Raw genomic sequence first — 22,129 nt, 5'->3', positions numbered from 1 at the left:
TCTAGACTTAATTAATAAAGTTTTTAATTGAATGTAACTCATAAAAAAAAGTATTGGAAACTGCTTTAACAGTTTGAAAACTACAAAACATTTAAACCAAACTATATGTACATTTCATGTTAATATAATTCACCTTCAAAATTTTAAAACTTTTATACACAATGTTTTATATGATCCAATTCCACAATATATTATCCTTTTTTAAGTACAAGTTTCTAGACAAATTTCATAATGATGCAATGTTTGATTTATCTAGTGCTTATTCCACAGGCTTAAGTAAGAATGAAAATGTTCTACATCAGAATTGCTTCAAACAGTACAAAAATCACAGCTTTTCAAGCCATCAATTATTTGAGCACTTAACTAATATCACATGATAAAATGACTGAAATGAAAATTGACAGAAAAAGTTTAACCATCTATAGTAACTTAAAAATATTCTATTGTAATAGATACACGAGCTTAAAAAACAGTGACATGTCTCACTGTGGAAATGGGAATATGGAACTTTGTTTTTGTGCTTTACAGTTTTATCCAACTGTAGTTGTACATTTTTTATTATTAGTAGAGCTATGATTTTCTCAACAACATCAGAAAACAATTTGCTTTTCTTAAATATGAGGTTAAGGTACCTAAATGCTTAAAACTGAAGTCATATCAGAGTTACACAGTATGGATTTTCATTACTAGCATTAAAATTAATTGATAAGTGAATAAGGTAGTTATCTTACTTTTCAAAGCTATACAATTAAAAATTTATAATTGTTGTGAAATTTCACTGAAAAGTGATCAAACATTAACATTTTCCTGATCTGAAAATGTACTTTGACAGATACCTTTACACCCAAAAATATTACTTCCTTTGTGTACATGCCAATGAGATTTGCTTGCCACTAGCATCAAGTTAACTTCCAGCTAAATTCATATGAACTGCACTGATGCATGATGATGACATCGTTTTGTGACAATAGCCCTTCATCAAAAGGAGGCAGGCACAACCTTCATATGCAGTAGAACTCTCCCTATGAACTTGCACTAATAATAACTTTGTTCTTAGATTAAGGAAGAAAAATTGGTGAAGTGGGAAAGATGGAAGTTGCATTTTTATTCTGCCTATCCCTGCAACACTTCAGGTTCTTTCACAAACACACACATGCCATTATTTTGGGCAAAGGATATATCCTAGTTGAGATGAGATGTGGTCTTCTGTAGGTCCTTATGGAACACCTGTCACTAGATGTTATCTTCCCTGGTCTTTCCCTTCAGGTACATTATTAGAGGATCATATCTAAATTTAATTTTTGCACTAGCCTGTCCATAATTTCATTGTGAGATTCTATCATTTCTGTATGAAATGACTTATCATATCAGAAGTTAAAATGTTAAGAAGGAGAAGGAGCAGAAGAGGATAGAAAACAATCACAATGAAAAGACCATAAGGAGAAGTCAAAGAGGATAAACAGCATACAGAAAAAGGTGAGAAGTCCTAGGTGACAGTATCAACAGCCAGAGTTAAAGGTTGATGAACAGGGAACCAGAACAGAAGAAACTTGGAGTTGAGAGGGGGTGGTAAAGTCATTTACAAGAGGTGTACCCATCAGAAAGACATTAACCTGAAGATGACCTAAGAAGGTCAAAATGTTGTTCTGTGTTCTATTTTAATTAAAGTTCTTATACCCATACCAGCTGTCTTGAGAATACAGTATTCATAAAAATTCTCCTTCCATCCATAAATAACAGTTTTCACTGAAATTAAACTTATTTTAATTTAACTATTTCAACTGTGCCACAATTTCGTTGTCTTGCCTCATATTTATGTATTCAAATTGTTTAATCTTGTGTATATATTTCTGTTGTAATTGCAAATATTGTCTGTTTGTTTTGTAGATCTAGATTATTGATGATGGAATTGAGAGGAATCCAAAACATTCAATAAAAGCTTCCTATTATCAGTCAGTATTCTTTTTATTTGAAACAAGAGCTTATACAAGCATTCTAAACTTTAAATATTATAAAACCTACCACAGCATGTTTAAACTTTACAAGTTAATTCTCCACATTTCGTGAATGCTGGTATGGTTCCTCATTTCTTTATTACTAATCTCCCTTTAAGGACATAAACAGAAACATTTGTAATTAAAAGTTTGATAATACAAAATACCTCCTGCTGAAGTACAACCTACATGGCGCCTTCTGGTGGTCATTTCTATAACTTTGAACCATTGGTTATGAAGCCAGCTATAACACTCAATGGCTGCAAATGGCTCTTCTGGTATTCCTCTTCCACCCACACAAAATAATGCTCCTGAAATTTTAAAACAAAATAAGGTTATTACACAAAAGGGTAGCATGCATGAAATACTGTTGTTTGTAATCACTATTTTGACTTCCAGTATAGATAAGAAATTAATGTTCCATCAAATACATGCACTAAATTCTTCAGTGACAGCCTTCACACTCTTGTATTGTAATGAATATAGCCAAGTTTTATTATTATTTTTCATTCAAGAAACATACTGCAGGATAAAATTATGTTTACTAGACAAGTGTGCATGAAAGGAAATGTCCAGACATCTGTTATATGTTTAAGCGACGTGTGAAAACTGTGGTGAGTTCAAGGGTCAATCTGTCATTCAGAACAGAGCCTTAAACACTAAATAACAAAGATATGTCAGAGTTCAGTATGTCAGAAGTTGTAAATAAAAGTAAAGAAAAATGTGATATATCAATCTCACTATATCTGCTACATTCAGCAAATCCTAGAAAAAACGGAATGTATGAAAAAAATACCCTGAAGATATGTAGAGCCAAACGTTAGTGAGCACACCAGTTCATCAGGTAACCCATCCATACGTTAGCGAGCACACCAATTCATCAGATATCCTATTGTGTATGCTAGTGAATACATGGCAATGATATCTGATGTTAGAAAAACCCATTTCAGCTACATGTATAGCATAAAAAACAGAATGCATAGAAAATGAATATCACATCATATCACATGATGATAACAGAAAGGAAGAAACAGTACAATAACTGGAATAGTAATGAGTATTTTCCATCCATAACTGGTATAGAACAAATCTTTATTCAGGAATATTCAAAAAAAAATATTTTTCTAAATTTTCCATGTAGTTTAAGTATGTAATTAATCTTTTTCATGTTGAGCATATTACCCAAAGTCATGAGCATGTCCTAATCCTTTTATGCAGGTAAAAGCTATACACTCCAACCTTAAGTTTCAAACCTGCATGTGTGTGTTTCTGTTCAAACTTGTTTGAATCAACCCATTCAAGCAAGCAATACAGAAACCTGTAAACTTGGCACAACTTATACTTGTGCAGAGAATATTACCCAAGAGTTTGTAGACTAGCCAACTTTTTGTTTCATTTGTTTCTTGCTCTTAATTTCTCTTGTTTTATAAGCCTTAACCCTAAGAGTCAAACAATACAAAATGACAAGCCCCATTAATTTCAGTAACAAAATAGTGTATTTGTTTAATAAGAAAAAAAGGTGTTTTAAACAACACTTATGTTTATTTACATTTTACTATTGTCCACTTTCATTTCATTCTTCATCCAATCGTTCTGATGATGTGTTTTGCAGGAGATTTTGACTTTTATGCTGGATATCAATGTACCCAAATGTTATAGCCCAGTTAAGAAGAAATATTTGGGTACAATGACCAGGATATGTTATTGCCTAGTTTATGTAAAATGTGCTTCTTTTTCTGTTGTTACTCTGTCACAATAACATTTGTGAATTGTATATCACAAAAGATAACCTTCTGAGAGCACAAAATTTATGGTAAAGATGAGAAAGTTGTGGTGATAATGACTTGTGAGGACTTGGACCAAGACGACGACAAGGCCTGGTAAAGCCAGTCTTCTGGGTATAGAGTTTCCAACAGCCATGGGGAAAGCACAGTTATTATTCCTGATCCATCCTCAAGAGCAAGAAGTTGAAGAGTGCCTTGCAGGTGTTTTTTTTGGTAATGGATATCCTTTTAAATTTTCATCTGCAATCTTTACATTACATGAACCATTGTTATTTATTTAAATGGTTATGGTCAACTTTTTAGCACCCTTCCTCATGGGAACATGCCCAAGAAGATCTGAGAACCTGTCTGCTAAGAATCTTTAATAACAAATTTCTTATAGCCTCTGAATGGACATACTTTTAAATGAGAGAATAAGAATTAACTTTTAACAGGTTTTTCATTCACACACTTAGTGATTCTAACACAGAGTTGTGACTAAAGGTTTAATTTAGTTATGTCTCATTTCCAACACTTCTAGTTCAAAATCAGTTCTAAATGCTGTAAAACTGTATGAGAGAAATTGACTAGTTAGTTTTTTTTTTGTACAGTGAGAACTATATGATGCATTACATGGATGTGAATTAAGTTCAGATGGGGTATGATATCAGGATAAGATGGTTGGCTTTGAACTAGTTCTTATATTTATGGTTTCAACTAAACCTAGGTTTGTTATCTGCTAAGTACTATAGTAAGGTTATTGAAATCAGGAACCATATCATCAAGACTTAGATTGGATTTTAGGGTACTATCAATACTCTGCTTTCTACTCTTGAGAAATATTCTTTCATATGGAAGGTGCTCAAATTTTTGGCATTCCTCACATTTTTTCTTCTTTGTTCAGACCTCAGTTTTGTAGAAATACACAAGGACCATATTTTACTACTGTAGCTGGATAGTAACTGCATTGTGACCAAGATTCTGAAGATACCTCTTTCTCTTCAGTTTTTTTTTCTAAATCCTTCTTATAATATTAGAATCATTTAGCTTAACATGGGGTCTTACTGAGAGAGCACTTTTAAAGACATTTTTACACCTCTTTGGCAGCGAGTCAATTCTTTTTTAGTATTAGCTTGTAATCCATATATATAAACAAGTAGGCTAACACATTCCAAAACCTTTATTTATCCTACTTTGTTCAGTCACAGTTGTAACCTGACTAATGCTTTCTATTAAGAGATTACACATTTCTAGAGATAAGACACTTGAAATGCTTCTACAAAGTTCTACTTCAGAATTCTTCCCATCTATACACACTGTGTTAGACACAAAATATAAACACATGTGGAACAACTATATTTAGTAGACAGTATAAATGCTTTGTTTATGTTTTTATCAATTCTAGTTTATAAGAAAGTATAGGTGCTTATATTAAGTTCACTTCCACTAACTCTCACTTCCAAATTGAACAAAATAATGCATATAAGCACACTTCTACTTTTCTACTCTGGACACACGCTTACTACCTTTCTATGGATATATGTAGTTACTTTATTTATACATTTTTAAAAGAACATGGTTATTTATATTTTTCTATGCAAATGTAATTTCCCAAACTATTAAAAGAATCACCACATAATAAAAGGTAATTCCTGCTGTATATAAGAAGTTTAATCCTTAAACCATTTTGTTTTATTTGAGTTGAAAAAGTAATGGCAAATGTACTATTTAAACATATTGGTTATAACTTCCTAAGAATACTCATCACTCATCAAAAAACAGAATACCAAAAAAAAATATTAGAAAAAATAAACTTATACTAACCAGCATAACTTTTTCTTGGTCTAATTTTTTCTTCAAGTGAAGACCGTAACTTAAGAAAAAGATTGGCTTGCCAAAGTTGGTAATCTCTGGCCTCATCCAGCAAATCCCGACATTCTAGGCTACGACGGATGAGTTCCTCATTTTCTACCGTTGTTAGTAAGTATTCCAGTGGAATAAGTGGCAGCTTGACTTTTGATAAAAGTCCAGGAAGAAGATCTTTTCGTTGATCTGGCTTATGTTTTATCCATTTCATCACTGATTCATAAACCTTCAAAGATGTGTAAGTTAAAGAGGTCTCAATATGCAACTATTTAACAAATTAAACAAATAAAAACAGGTATTGATACAATAGTAAGGTTAAAAATTTAAAAAAATTGAAAACTACTAGGCTAACATTTTTAAAATAATTAATCCACTTTCTACAGCATTTTAAACCTATCATGCATATTTACGTATAGCATTGTTACGATTCTCAAAAATAAACAATAAGTTTTAGAAGTTATTAACATGAATTTATATTTATAAGCAAAAGAAAGAAAAGTGAGAGAACAGAAAACATATTTTGGGACTTACTTCTTTTACAAACTTGTGTACAAGCTCCTAGTGTGTGAGCTAACTCAAAATGCAAAAAGTTTTATTCAAACCTATATTGTAGGTGCTTCCCCATTTCAGCACAAAAACAATGACATTAAATACAAAACTTTTAACTTACTTTACAAAAGTATGCACTGTTGTTACTGCAATTATATATTTTTTCAGCATACAGTTGTTATATACTTATGTGGTGTGTGTACATAGTATTGTATTTCATTTTTACAAGTTTTTTTATTAACGTATTACAGTTTTGCTACATAATTTAAGTAACTATAATTAAGATTCAGTTGCTTAGTTACTTGAATTATGTATATACATATATAGTAAGTGAGATTATTAGTCTCTTGACTCAAGAATTATGTTGACTGAAACAAAAAGAAATCACTGATCCATATTATATGACAAGAACAATTAACTGATAAGCTTCTGAAATTTTAAATAGATATTGAAAAAAGTATACACCTGTATTTCATCTTCCACTTGTAAATCAGGTGATGAAATAAGGTCCTGCAAGTGACTACCTCCGATCAACAGAAATTCACTACTCAAAGATACTTTCAGAAAATGTTTGGCCGTAAATTTGTCTGCATAGTACACAAGAACTTGATGCCCATGTTGTTCTGCAAACTGATGAATTTCAAGACAGTTTGTTGGATGTAAATGATCTCTCATAAAGTCACCACATACTTGAGCCAGCATGTCCAGTTGCAATACTGACGCTGCATGGAATATAGACTGAGCATTTTCAACACTGAGTTCAACTTTACCCGTGTATGCAAACTGAATAAGTAGTTCCATTGCACTCTCATCAATGTCCTTTATGTTGATTACTTTTTGTTTACTTTCTGCTAAAGGGGAAGTAAACATGGCACAGAAGTAGGGACTGCAGCAAGCCAAAATCACTTTGTGGCACTTGATTGATTTTCCACCCACTCGAATCTCAACGTCACATAGGGTTTCCTTTGCTAAAAATTCATTAAGTTTTTGAAATGACCTGTAAAAAACTTCTTTTGCTTCATAAACAAGGGAAGAGCTCGGTTCTTCAAGCAGTTGATCTCCCATTTTAGATAAAGTCATGACAGTTAGAAGTAAATCCTTAGGAAATGAGGAAACCCCTTCCTCAATAACAGTTACCTAGCAATTGCATACGAATTTTCATTGTTTTCTTGATGTCTATACAAAAACAATGCTCACACTAGCATCTTACAGAATAACATCCTGGACTGAAACAAGTGTTACATTTCATTTAATTAGAGTGGTCAGGTAACATTATGTGAAGATTTGTTTTCAAACCTGCAAAAAACTCAACACATGAGAAACTTTTCAATTTTCATATATCCATTACAGTATGGAAATGGTAAAATGAATAAAAGCTTTCTATCATCATAAACATTTTGAAGTTTTCTCTCTGAAACATAAAAAATAAATATCAGAAATATTTATAAAATAAATGTAAAAATAGACAAATACTCAACAACAATCTAATACACAGCTGTATTTTTCAACATGCTCTTAAAAGAAACTTAAAATGATGGCATTGTAAAAAAAATTTTTTTTAAATTATTCACTGTTAAAAAGTATGTTTGTAAATGTTTTACAGCAACCGTGAATTGCCTTAAAACATACTAAAGTACACTACACTTATTTCAAAATCTCAGTCAAAAAGGTACAGCAGAATCTCTAATACTGTTTATGTTTTCATAATGCCATTACTTCTCTTAACTGAATAGGTGGTAGTTATCCCGCATATCTGATCAGTGATATTTCACACCATTATCATCCACAGTCTGTTTCTAATCACATTCTGATTGGGTAACCAAAACTTTCACTGTCAAATTCCCTCATTAGTTTTAAGTTAGCAACATGCACATGCAATACTATTTGTGGAAAATTTATTAACTTTTTCAAGAAATGTATTAACTAAATATACAGTAAATACAATAATGCCCTCTCCTTATTGCATCTTTAACAAAATTGTACTTCACTATGATTATACTAAATAATAAAATTAGCCTTTTTAAAATAATGACAAAGTCAGTTTGAAGTCTAATTTAAATAAAGTAGCTATTCATTACTCCAGACAATTAAATGACACCTTGCAGTTGCTATTACTTCAATAATCACTATCTCTTTAATCTGTAATCAGAAAAGTAAAACTGAATTTGAACTTGCATATATATTCAAAATATTTGGTTGTTTAAGAGTGAAACTTTCAGTTTTATACTTTTTGCTACTGTCTTGTTGAATAGATAAATCACAAAAACTTCAACATGAAAAATATTATATTTCAAATTGAATAATCACTTCTACTACCATAAGCAACTAACGTTGGAATCTTGCGGATTGCTCAAAGTATTTAAGTAGACTCCATCCTCTTCACTACAGCAAAACTTGCACTTGCTAATATTTAGTAATAACAATATATGATGCAAATGTTACCGTTTTGAGATATATGGCGACGAGCAATGAAGTCGTTTCATGTTCAAACTCAAAATTTAGTGTTTCTGACAACACAACCTTAGTACTTTAAAATATACTTTTTTATCTCTACAGCCTTACACCTACCCTACGAAGTTCCCAGATTGTCTTACTTTCCTCAATCCTTAACGCTAATGGAGACCATGCTGTGTCACCGTAATTTTGCAATGACCGGCAAAACTGGCTGGTGTAATGACAAAATAGTACTACTACTAATACCACTTGTAGTTATATGTATATGACAATTACATTTAGCCTTGTAAGATAATTGGTATCATTTAACAAAAGTTATCAAACAAAAAGAACATAAAGAAAAGCAATATTACCAAATAACCTTCTCTTCCTTTAAGTCTTACACTTATTTTGGAACAAGTCAAACCTGTGGGCAAGGATGTTGAATTATTATTCCTTTGCACAAAATCGAACTTAGCGGGAAACTAAAGTTTTGTTTTTCAATTTTGTGATGTTAAAATATAAATAAAAGATAAGAAATTAATGTTGGCAGAACTTTAACTTAGAAAGTATATTCAAATTAAAATCACAAAGTTAAAAATTCACCGAAACTTAATACATATATCGAGAAGCAACGAGGAAAAAATAAGTGTTTTATTTTTATCACATCATTCTATATTTTTAAACTTTTATACTATCGCAGGCGAAAACAGACGGCTCTAATAAAAAAATGCAACATTGCCCTCTGCTTTTTGTTTTTACTTTAACTGTAAATTCTAGACAACTACACAGTAGTAAGTATTAAATAATTTTAAAATATTTACTAGTATAAGTTACAAGCAAAAGTCTAGTATTGTGTCGTTTTAGGGGGAAAATAAGCTTGTAAAAACACCTTAGAAATTTTTTCATTTAGTGTTGAGGACTATATAGTTAGAAATGTGACAATGCAATAATAATGATAGCATTATAATATTTGAAGTTTTTATTGAAATCCGGCCCAGTTGAGTTTGCAACGGTAGGTTCTCTATTTAAGTTGGTTGGTTGGTTGGCTGGTTTGGCGTTTTATCTGTGCCGCTATTTAAGTTTGTTTGTGATTAAAGACAGAACTACACAAGAGGCTATCTGTGCTCTGCCAACCATGGGTATGGAATCCCGATTTCTAGAGTTGTAAGTCCACAGACATGCCGCTGTGCCACTGACGACGTATTTATTATTAATCACAACAATAGGCTACCTGTTCTGTGCCCACTGTGGGTATCGAATCCTGATTTTAGCATTTTGTATCTGACTCCCTCTCAGGGTACTATATCTTCCCTGTGCTTTGAATTAGTATATCAGCTAGTTAATAAACAAATAAAAGCAATCTTATAATCATTTGAGTTTTGCTGTCAAAATGGACGATACTAAGAATTAAAAAATAATTTAAAAATCCTGTGAGATTACAAAGGTCCCTCCCCAGTGGCACAGTGGTATGTCTGCGGACTTACACACTAAAAACCGGGTTTCGATACCCATGGTGGGCAGAGCACAGATAGCCCATTGTGTAGCTTTGTGCTTAATTCTAAACAAACAAACAAAACAAATACAAAGGTCCCTTAGCTTAGAACGCAAAGTACAATTTTAAGTGTGTACTTGCATATATTAACTGCAAAAAGAGCTAAGGATAGCTACCAAATTGAAAATTCCTATGAAACTCAGATACATATTTAATTCAGAAATTACCGCAAAGGGTCAATTCTATTTGGCCAATTATAAATACAGTTATATTTTTGACTCGTAACAATAATCATAAGGTTTTGTAAATTCCCCGTAGATTGAGTTAGATATGTCTTTAACTTAGTTGTTAATGGTAGTAATTTGTAATTCAAGATACTAGATGATTTGTTCTTTCAACAGTATCTTCGTACATCATGAAATTATATACCATGAGATAGTGATATTTTTTATCAACTTTTTTATCTTTTTAAAAACATATAATGTACATGTAGGATTAATATTATCATTTCTCAAGGAAATCTCATTTCCAAATTAGTTACTTTCAAGCACACTTGTGAAAATGTCGAAACACAATTTCGCAATAACTTTTATTTTCTTGAGATTCAATAATGTAACCACCTCTTCCTTAATTTACATGACAGAAAATATGTGGTAGTTGTTTGTTTTTGTTTTAATCCATATGAAGAAAATTTTGGTTTAATTCATACTACAAGATTTTGTAAAATATGTTATTCATTTCTCAATTATTGCTGTGCATGTAATTATTGTTGTATCATGTACCAGGTGATTAAAGCATGTGACTCGTCTTCTGAGAGTCGCAGGTTCGAATCGCCGTCACACGAAACGTGCTCGCCTGGGGGCATTAAAATGTGACGGTCAATCCCACTATTCGTTGGTAAAAGAGTAGTACAAGAGTTGTAGTGGGTGGTGATGACCAGTTGCTTTCCCTCTTGTCTTACACCGTTAAATTAGGGACAGCTAGTGCAGATATCCCTCGAGTAGCTTTGCGCGAAATGAAAAACAACAACAAACCACGTTGTATAATAACCAGTCTGAAGAGCTTTGGTACTACCGGAAGGCCTTGTCGTTTTGGATGTATCACATATATCGTAGTTTACAGTATTACGCACTATTCTTTACTTTCACTCGATAATTCCTTTTAATAAATAATGTAGACTACTATCTGAATGAGAGAGGTCTGAAATTTACTATATTGGTAGCTATGTAGAGTTCAAAGTTGTGCACCAAATGTTGGTGTTGTTAAATTATATAACTTTCCTGTTCCACATTGATAGTAATGGCAAAAGAAAAATACTTTCAAAACTACAGAAACAGGTCAAAAGAAGCACCCTTTTGATTTAACTCATTACTTGTTAATAACACGAAAAAACATTGCAATCAAATATAATATCTTTCAATTGGTGCACGATATTTTACATTCATGGTGATTGTTACCACAAAGCATATATTCAAATAAACTGATTATCAGTCTCGTCACAAATAAATGCAATTACTGGGATCAAGGAACCACTACTCTTGGAGTATATTGATTTATTTTGATATCTATTGTTTTTGTAAGCTTAACAAGAGAGAGTTATCCCCACTGCAAACTTAATACCAGTAATTTGTTTTGAATGTATAATGCTGTTTGGCAAATGCCCTTCATATAAAATATTTAAGGTTTATTCAATTAAAAGTGCAAATTATATTAAAACAATAATTTGAAAATTTAAGGGTTTTCACTTAAGTTGCTGGTGTCGCCTTATTTTCGAAATGATATGCAATATATGATAAAAATAAACATTTATAAGCGAAGTTTAACGGTCAAGAAACTTTATGTTTCATAACACATTCTTGATCATGAAGCTTATTATACGCTAAAAATACTATGGAACGTATTATGTTTTACTCACCAGCATACAAAATTTCAGACTTCTTAAGATATTTCAATTATAATGTATTAAGTATAAATAGTTAAAAAGTATTATTTATCGTACATAATAAAATAATAATAATATTAATAAAAAATGTGTATATCAGATGCAAAACAAAAACGGCATGGTATCATTGCTTCATTTGCTAGTAATTTAGGAATAATGGGCTATTTGTACTTTGCCTATGACGGGTATCGAAATCCAATTTCTAGTGTTAGAAGTCCACAAACATACCGATGTACCACTGAGGAGCTCTGCATTTATAACGACTTTTACAGCAAATAATTGCTTACAACAAAATATGTGCATGCATTTAAATTAATATTATCAAGCTTAGTTACAAATTGGAAGTAGTAGAAAATTAAAATTACACAGGGCAAAGTTATTTTTTCAATTTTGGAACTTCAACGCGTCGTTACAGCTCATTTCGCCATGTCCCATTCTGTTCTATTTGACACATATGCATTTTAAAAGTAGCTTTTCAGCGTAGTTTCCATTCCAAAAAGCTTTGTAACAGAATTATAATGTCCAAAACACACCACGCATTCCCGCCTGCTTTCCATTATCCACTTACTGTACGAGAAAGACGGTTTTTAGCGCCTACTTCAACAGTCCGGTACTACTGCGGGTCATCGGTAAATTTACCGATTTATAATTTTAAAATCTGGAGTTTTTATCCCAACAATAAACAGGGCGCAGGTAACCCACCGTGTGTAGGTTTATGTAAAACAACAACGACAATAACAAAAAATCAAAGCAACGATCCGATAAAATAGAAATCTACAGAAAACTTAACCCGTTATGTTCTCTAATTGCTTGAGATATACAATGGTTGAATGGTAGATTCGAATGGAAACATTATCTTGGTGAACTCATATCCTCTTGGCCTCGTTTTAAGAAGGAGATCCTGCTCCATTATGTTGTATATATTTGTCTCGTGAACATCTTTTGCCAATAAATTTATATTCTTGGATTCTTATTTGTTACAGAATTTTGCACTTTTCTTATTATTGCTGGGGAACGGCTTTTTCAGATTCGTTTCTGGATGGTTCTTGTATTCCATGTTGATCTATATTCCTTTGTTTTCCAATGCCAATAAGTACTAGGGATGTCACCATCTAAGACATTCTCTATCCTCGTTTAGAAAACATCTTTATGAACGAACTGTATGAATGTTTTACGTTTTATGCCAATTAATGTTAAAATGTAGTTCTGATATATCCCGTTTCACCAATACTTTATATCGGCTGTGGTTGTCACAAGACTTGCTAATGTATAAAACTGTTTAATACAACGTACTCCGTTCTTTATAAATAGCATTTAGTTCAGTTATATCTGGGTTGAGCATGACCCAGTAGCTTGCATGTCAGACTATGGATCTAGAAACCCATTATTCGTGTTCCGTCACTACAAAACAAATCAAACTGCGCATTTGGATGACAGTAAAATTCCATTATTTAGTCAGACAAGAGTTGTCCAAGATTTGGTGGTGGGTGCTGTTCACTAGTTGCCCTCCTTAGGAATGGTTAGTGCACGATAACCCTTGATTAGGCTTATGGAAATATTCGAAAACAAACAAACAAGCAATGGTATCTATTTTATTCCATCAATAAGAATAAAAAAAATGTTTGAAATTGTTAGTTTAACGTAACCATAATACTCATTAACCATTTGCCTGTTTTAGTTAACTTGTAGTGTATTTCTTAGTAAAGTGATAACCTTAAGTGGAAACAAAATAGAAGCTAAAAAAAAAGAGGAATTGGAATTTTTTTTTATATTCTTGGAGTTATTTATTTTAATTATAAGAAGAACAAATAAGCTACTTCAAAAATTATTCTTGCTCACAATAAAATATTTTAGCATATTCAGTAATATCAAGCGCAGAGTCAACCAGATTTTAAAGCTTCTGTAAAAAAAAGAAAGAAAGAGAGAACTTACAAATTGAGGCCAGAAGTTAACCAAATATTTATCATTAGACTAATACAAATTCCAATTTTATCACTAAAATTGTACTTATTAGCGTGTAATTTTCTACTCTATTAAACTTTGAAATAAATTATACTTTATTTGAGGAGAAAATAAACAATCACCTCGTATTTAAACAAATACATTTTGGTAGTGCTGTATCGAGTCGTTCTATTTTACACTTTTATATACTGTATCAGCGTAATGAAGAAGTTATTAATCATAAAACTGCACATGTGATCTGTTTTTTGCACACCGCAGGTGTGAAGACCTGGATTTTAATGTTATAAGCCATTCACCTTGCAGCTATGGGGTAGCGAGGAAGACTAATAAATTTGATGAGAAAATAGATAATGGTCATGTTGTAAATGTGGTATGCATCCCTTGAGTTTTCAGGTCGACAGACATTAATTCAAAACATAATTAATATTAGAAGAGAAATAAAGTGTGAATCAGAAAAAAAAAAACAGATGAAAGAAAAACACCCGAACATCATGAGCAAATAAAACACTAACTGAAAATTGATTTATAATTTTAAAATAAATATTTTTTTTCTGTATTTACGAGTTTTATAATGCTGAAACTTTTCTTTGAGCTACCTGTAATGTCAATTAATCATTATATGAAATTGTTGCATAAGCGTTCGTGCTGCCTTTAAGTCATAAGTTTTAATTAATTAAGAAGAAGTAACTTCTTTGAATTATTTCCAGATGTTACATTAAGACAAAAAAATTATAATAAAAAAACAACAACTCAATTCCACTGTTAATTACAATTATTAAGCATTTACACTCTATACACTTGGGCATATGCTTTATGTACTTATATATTTTTTATCTAACGTAACTATAGTCTACGGCCAAGATGATGTATCTAAATGTTCTCCTACATAGCTTTGCAGTTAACAGATGTAGCCAACAAAAAGTTGTGTACAGCTGCTACTTGTGTACATTGAAATCTATACAACTGTTTCCTGTTTCAACACTGTTCAGAGATTCAGCTGATAAAGAGGCCAACATTGTAACAGTACAAAACGCCTGTTTAAAAGAAATGACATCAGTAGAAATGTTTTCTTACAGCTGTCTATTCATATAATCATGATGCACGCGGGTAAAAATCAACAGCATAAAATAAAACTATGCACACCAATCGCCTGTAATGTCGTCTGTTTTCACTACAGTTTTCCAATTTTTATCCAGTAACATGGTTTTATGACAACACGTGAAATAACAAATAACTGGATATACACTAAATACGTTGCAAACTTATCCTTTTCTAATTAAAAGCTTTTTACGTTAACTCTTGGTTTCTAGGAGGTGATAACACTGATTTCATGGGTTGTTGTGCTTTGCTTCATTCAATAATACATTAAACTCCTTTGTTACTAACTACAACTACATGCAATATACATCAAAGGAGTAAAACTTTTAAACATTGATCAAGGCAACAGCGTTATCTCTCAAATTATGCATTTCCATTTCATGACTGCCACGAGTCAGAGTCAAGTAATTCAATAAGTATAAATAATCTTCCATTACTTTTTGCTTCATTCTTGCAAAACTAAAGAACTTTGATCAATATAAAATAGTTCAAGTGTTATTTTTTATCCATAACTATCTGGCACTGAGACATTAGATTGTTTAAAATTACAAATTGGCTTTTTATACCATTAGAATTAAGAAATTTCAAAGGCAATTGTGATGCCATATTTTAACCATTTTTCCATATTTCAAGTTATTTTCATAAGTAAAATTCAGACTACTCAGCCAGCTTTTTTTTTCTCCTTTAAACTTGAAAAATTTCGATCAAACATAAGATGAATAAAAGTGTATTATTTATGAATTTATATAATAAAACAACTTGTGTCTGTTTGGCTCTTCAAAATGAACTATATTACACACTTCGACACCCAACAATATGTCACAGTTGTCATTCAGAGTTTTTATTTCATTTCAAAAGTCTACTAATGAAAAGTTGCCAGGCGGTTAAAGCACTCAACTCGTAATCCGAGTGTCGCGGGTTCGAATCCCCGTCACACTAAACACGCTCGCCCTTTCAGTCATGGGTGCGTTATAATGTGATGGTCAATCCCACTATTCGTTGGTAAAAGAGTTGGCGGTGAGTGTTGATGACTAGCTACCTTCCCTCTAGTTTTACACTGCTAAATTAGGGACGACTAGCGCAGATAGCCCTTGTGTAGCCTTGTACGAAATTCAAAACAAGCCAAAATAAACTAATGAAAAGTGTTAAGAAATCTGTTTTAAGATACTAATACGCTGAACATGTATTTAATTAAACTGTAATAATATAAAGTATCTGATCATACTGTTTCAATAAAACATTAAGTAGATTGTATGAAAGGCAAAAAACACAAAATCATCGTTGTTTGGCACGAAGTAAAATAACTTATAACAAATACTTTACCTTCCATTGTTCTGAAAAACGCCGTGTTGTGTTTTTGACTCTTAATATATGACGTGATACATCATTTTCTATCAAAATAAAATAAACTCAACAGTTCTTTGAGTTTGTTCCTCAGTTGTTAAACGATAGGTTTACGGACTTGAAACCTTAAACATCCGAGTTTTGGTACTCACTGGTGGATAAACCACAGATAGTCCCTTACTCTAAAGCAACCAAACCTTGTGCTCTTTGAGGCGGTCTAAATACGTGAGTAACGTGTAGAACAGAATGTAATGTATTCAGTTTATTAAAAATCAGAATGGAATATGTTCAGCCATACCATAAATCATTTTTTTTTATTCTACATCCAAACTACTGTTGAATAAATCACTCAATGTCACTACTTTAAAGCGAATGCTCCAACACCAGGTTAGAACTGTTGCAATTTATATTATATTGAGATCTTGAACGCCTTTTCAGAAACTGTTCTGGTTGTCAGGTCCCATTATACTGAGTTACAAGTTACTAGTGTTCTCAGCCAAAGTTCGAAGTTCATCAAGATTGGCTCACTGGAAACATCTGATATTATGAATTTCTTAGAATACAAAGTGATTTCAAATTCCAGTACTGCAGACTCGTTAAATCAAATTACGACAAACCCGTTCAAAAAAGAATTTATTCCAGCGTACACAAACAAATTAGTGTAAAATTTGGACTACTATGATGGAAATAATCCAAAACACTACAATCTACAAATACAGCAGTGAAAAAAATAAATAGACCGAAAGATATGGTTTACTGTAATATGGTATTTAAGGATTAATTACCAATTCATGCATGAATTGTTCTATTGCATTAGTACAGTTGTTGTTCTGATTAATGGTATTATCTCTATAATCATGTATAATTCATTCCATCTGTAAACGTTCATTACACTTAGCTGACTAATTATAAGGTGATTGCTTTGGTGTTTTCTCGATTACAATTTAAACGATACAAGGTTAAGAGTGCCAATTAACTTAATTATTCTATTTATCTGGCTTTATGTGAAATCCATTGCATATTAGGCCTAAGTTTCTTTTTTTGGTTTAAGGATTCAACCTTCTTTTTCAAGAACAAAGTATAAAAAAATTAGTTGATGGTATTAAACCTAAAAAAAATATTAATATACGCAGACTTTTAAAGAAAACTGTTTATTTTCACACCATGAAATCAGTGATGCAGATAAATATAATTTTATATATTTTTGATAGAAGAAACATATTTCACTTGTATTTACAAAAAATATCTCATTCACACAAAAGAGCCATCCTACAGCTACATAAACACTCGCGCACTGATGGCAAGCTGCTTTGTGTCGTGTTTTCCTAGCGAATTTATAATTTCTTGTGTGCTTAAAATATATTAAGCTAATTAGAAGAATCGAAGTTTTCTACGTATAAGTAATCAATATCTATCTTAACGTATGAATTTGAAATTTCCACGCAAGCCAAACTTCTTAAAGCTCTATTGGAAAAACGTCGTTAATATTTTAGATAACAAAACTGGTGGGAACGTCTTAGTTCTATGATTGCATAGTACTAGTATTCTTAATACATTCTTAATTTATTTTGTTTAACTATAGCTACTTTTTTTTAAATCATACTGTATTAATGAGCCTTGAATATATATATATACATATACAATGTATTTATTTTAAGTAACATGATACCATCTAACCATTTTAAATAAAGTATATTTCATTTTAATTTATTTATGATTAAGAATTACAATTGTAGCCAAAAGTTGTTACTATATTCGCTTTTTGTAAGCTATTGTTGGACCAGCTTTATCATAAATTTAAGATTAACAGGGTTGTAGAGTACACTACGTATTAATTCGTCATTGTGAGGAGTGCTGACTGGTTCTATAGATTTTGGAGCTAGGGAATGTGGTTTGAATCCATATGTTACCTCAAAATATTTCTCACACTTTAAGCTGTTGGTATGTTATAAGAATGTCAGCCATCCTTTGAAGTAGATGGTGGGTAGTAGGGATCTGCCTTTCTTTTATGTAGTAGTTTAAAATCAGGAAATTATCATTATAATCTCTGTGGCTTCACCTTAACTACAAAATAAAAATACCAGCAGCGCATCAATGAATTATCTTGAATGATCTAACCTTATTTATATTTATGGTATAACAATGTCACGTTATATTATCTTACAACTTCATGATTAAGACGAAATTCATCAATGATTTCTGAAATCAAAGCCCAAATCTCACACATTATCTCCATGCAGTAGTACTACGTCTTTTGTTTGGTCCACATGTTAACCCTAGTTACGCATAAGAGAAAACATTAGTGATAAGTCGACTGTTACAGAAAATATTTGTAGAAGTTAAGATAAGAACTGTCGCATGGCCCGGCATGGCCAGGTGGTTTGTTTGTTTGTTTTTTGAATTTCGCACAAAGCTACTCGAGGGCTATCTGTGCTAGCCGTCCCTAATTTAACAGTGTAAGACTAGAGGGAAGGCAGCTAGTCATCACCACCCACCGCCAACTCTTGGGCTACTCTTTTACCAACGAATAGTGAGATTGACCATCACATTATAACGTCCCCATGGCTGAAAGGGCGAGCATGTTTGGCGCGACGGGGATGCGAACCCGCGACCCTCAGATTACGAGTCGCACGCCTTAACACGCTTGGCCATGCCGGGTCTGGTCAGGTGGTTAAGGCACACGACTCGTAATCTGAGTGTCGCAGGTTCGAATCCACATCACACCAAACATGCCCGTGGGGGCATTATAATGTGACTTGTCAGTCTCACTATTCGTTGGTAAAAGAGTAGCCCAAGAGTTGGCGGTGGGGGGTAATGACTAGTTGCCTTACCTCTAGTCTGACTCTGCTGAATTAGGGACTACTACCGCAGATAGCACTCGAGTAGCTTTGTGTGAAATTCTGAACAAGAACTATCGCTCAACAGAAGTTCACATTTTGATGTTATAAACTTTATTTTCGTTAAACTTCACTAAATTATTCGGTCAAATCGTTCTTTCAGAGGAAGCTATAAGTCTGTACATAAATTAAATAGTATACCTTTTGAAAAATCGTCAAAATACTTCTTGACTTTAAATCGGATAGTCGTAAGCGAACTATTTAAAATACCTGTAGAAATTTTTGAAGAATTTATTCAACTTTTTTTCTTTTAACAGCATAGAATCTTGCTCTACATACCTACACAACTGACGCCATTATGACGGTGGAAACAATTACATTTTTCTGCTAGGTGTTCTGATGATGAAAACCTACAGTGCTTGTCAACAAAACTGTCCCTCCAGGATAATATGTGAATGTAAAGCACGCGCAGTTTTAGTTATTATATTCTCAGTCAAACTAAAGGTTTTGCATACTTACGTATCGGTATCAATATTACTACAAATAAAGACTTAACCTCAAAAATGTAAAAAAAGAAAAGAAGTTAATAAGTCGTTCCACATTTTTGCTTGTTTTGTTCCTTACTGGCGTGTCATTGACCAATGTTAGGGAACTGAAACAACTACCTGATGACTTAGATTTCCAGTTTTTGATATTATTATTACGAAAGATTGGTTTGATTTTGAATTACGCATAAAACTACACGAGGACTATATACGCTAGTTGTCCCTAATTTAGCAGTGTAAGACTAGAAGGAAGGCAGCTAGTTAACACTGTCCACCGTTAACTCTTGGGCTAATCTTTAACCAAAAAATAGTGGAATTGAACGTTACATTATGACACCCGCATAGCTGAAATGGCAGTCGTGTTTGGTGTGAAGGGAATTCGAATCCGCAACATTCCAGACTGCGAGTTGTGCGCTCTAACCGTTAGGCCATGGCAGATCCATGAAAGACTGAGTAAAATGCGATTAGGGTTTATGGTAACAAAATCATCGTGAAGTTAAAGTGCCATTATACAACAGTAGCTGCCCCAGAATCTTCAAGTTTTAATAAATACAACTAAATAAGTTAATCCTTGCAATATAATAGTAATTCCTTTTACTCAACTGACTACAGAGCAAATGCACCCGACATGTCACACACATCTGTGGGTTATCTACTTATTCCCAAAACTATCTAGCTAGCCTGTTTTTTAACCTTGTGATATTGATTTGTCGGCAGAATTTCAATAATTTTATTTTAAGATTAATTATCAAAGAACATGAAAAACAACATTTTAATTATTATTGAATATAACGCCCATTTTGAATAAATAACCCAAAACAAGTCTCTGAACTATATGTGTCTTTTAATAACTTTAAAAGTGACAGTTTCTACCAATTATGGGCCCGGCATGGCCAAGTGTGTTAAAGCGTTCGACTCGTAATCCGACGGTCGCGTGTTCGAATCCCCGTCACACCAAACCTGCTCGCCGTTTCAGCCGTGGGGGCGTTATAATGTGACGGTCAATCCCACTATTCGTTGGTAAAAGAGTAGCCCAAGAGTTGGTGGTGGGTGGTGATGACTAGCTGCCTTCCCTCTAGTTTTACACTGCTAAATTAGGAACTGCTAATATCGATAGGCCTCGTGTAGCTTTGCGCGAAATTCCAAAAAACAAACAAACAAACTGTACTAAAGTAAAAAAGGTAGAAACTGGATGATTTAGCTATACACCACAAGGTTATACTGGTCATGGAGCATGATCACTGTTTTCATCATCTTCCAATCTGTACAATATCTTACAATCAAGTTACTTCACTGCAATTCGTAAAACCTTTTTGCCACTTAAGCTTTTAATTTATCTATCCATTGTTCGTTTGTTGGATTTCACGCAAAGCTACACAAGGGCTATCTGTGCTACCTGTTCCTCATTTTGAAATGACAAACTAGAAGGAAAACCAACCACTGCCATTTCTCGGGTTGCTTTAGTCAAACAGAATAGTTGGATTTGACAGTTACTCTTATAACATCTTTATGGTTCCAAAGTGCGGAACATACTTTTTTCTTTCCAGAGGAGCAGTAACTGGCCTCGAACTGAGAAAACTCAACTTTACAGTCCACATGCCAGTCATGACCTAGGTCAGCCCTTATAAATTAAATAATTTTTATTAATTAGAAATATGGTTTTAGTTAAACATGGCGTGATTGCTGTACGTAACAGGTTATTCATGTTACATAAAGAACACATGTTTCATAATAGACTGCGGAATCGCCCGAGAACTTGTGGCCCGACCCAGTCAATAAGTTTCAAATCAAGGGTCATGGGTTCTTAAAAACTTAAATATTTAAAATTAAAAAGTACACAGTTTGAAAATATTTTATAACAAGAATTATTATTTGATAAAACTTATCGTTTCATTGTTATCAGTGCTGGGAAAGATTAAGGTATATTCTTAGGATGAAAAGTAGAAAGATGTAAGTGTATAACCAATTGGTACCAATCAATAGTTACATTTTTCGTTGTATTTCATCTTATAATATATGACCATAAAAATAAATAAAAATAGAGATGGAAAGGTTACTAACTACTACAGATATAACACTGTAATAAAACAAAAGTTGAACTTTTTATTATAATGAGAACATAAATACTTAATTTTACTTTAAGTACAAATAATAATATAATATTTCGCTTCGTCTTAAATGAGCTACGGTATTTAAACAGAAAGACAGCAATAAATAACCGGTTTACCAAGAATTAAAAAAAATATTCTAGACAAAGATGATTCACCTCGGTGGACTCAACAGATAGCCTAACATGGCTTT

The 22,129-nt window shown here is 32.5% G+C and overlaps 1 protein-coding gene across 9 annotated transcripts in view; it reads right to left on the bottom strand.

Annotated features, from left to right (window-relative positions):
- The window catches only part of LOC143251979 (kelch-like protein 8), a 54,161-nt gene that overhangs the window by 26,869 nt on the left and 5,163 nt on the right, over positions 1 to 22,129 (bottom strand). Inside the window, exons 1-4 of one of the 9 annotated variants that reach the window (XM_076503419.1) lie at positions 8,980 to 9,321; positions 6,638 to 7,583; positions 5,582 to 5,849; positions 2,162 to 2,305 (exon numbers count right to left, since the gene is read on the bottom strand). In XM_076503419.1, the coding sequence (XP_076359534.1) occupies positions 2,162 to 2,305; positions 5,582 to 5,849; positions 6,638 to 7,252 (1,027 nt within the window). In that variant the 5' untranslated portion in view covers positions 7,253 to 7,583; positions 8,980 to 9,321. Of the gene's footprint in view, positions 1 to 2,161; positions 2,306 to 5,581; positions 5,850 to 6,637; positions 7,584 to 8,488; positions 8,913 to 8,979; positions 9,322 to 22,129 lie in introns of those variants that run through there. The other 8 variants (XM_076503424.1, XM_076503421.1, XM_076503425.1 and 5 more) reach the window with 8 other exon arrangements.

This window comes from Tachypleus tridentatus, chromosome 6 (assembly GCF_004210375.1).
Source record: "Tachypleus tridentatus isolate NWPU-2018 chromosome 6, ASM421037v1, whole genome shotgun sequence".
NCBI lineage: Eukaryota > Metazoa > Arthropoda > Merostomata > Xiphosura > Limulidae > Tachypleus > Tachypleus tridentatus.
This window is presented reverse-complemented; position numbering and strand designations above follow the sequence as displayed.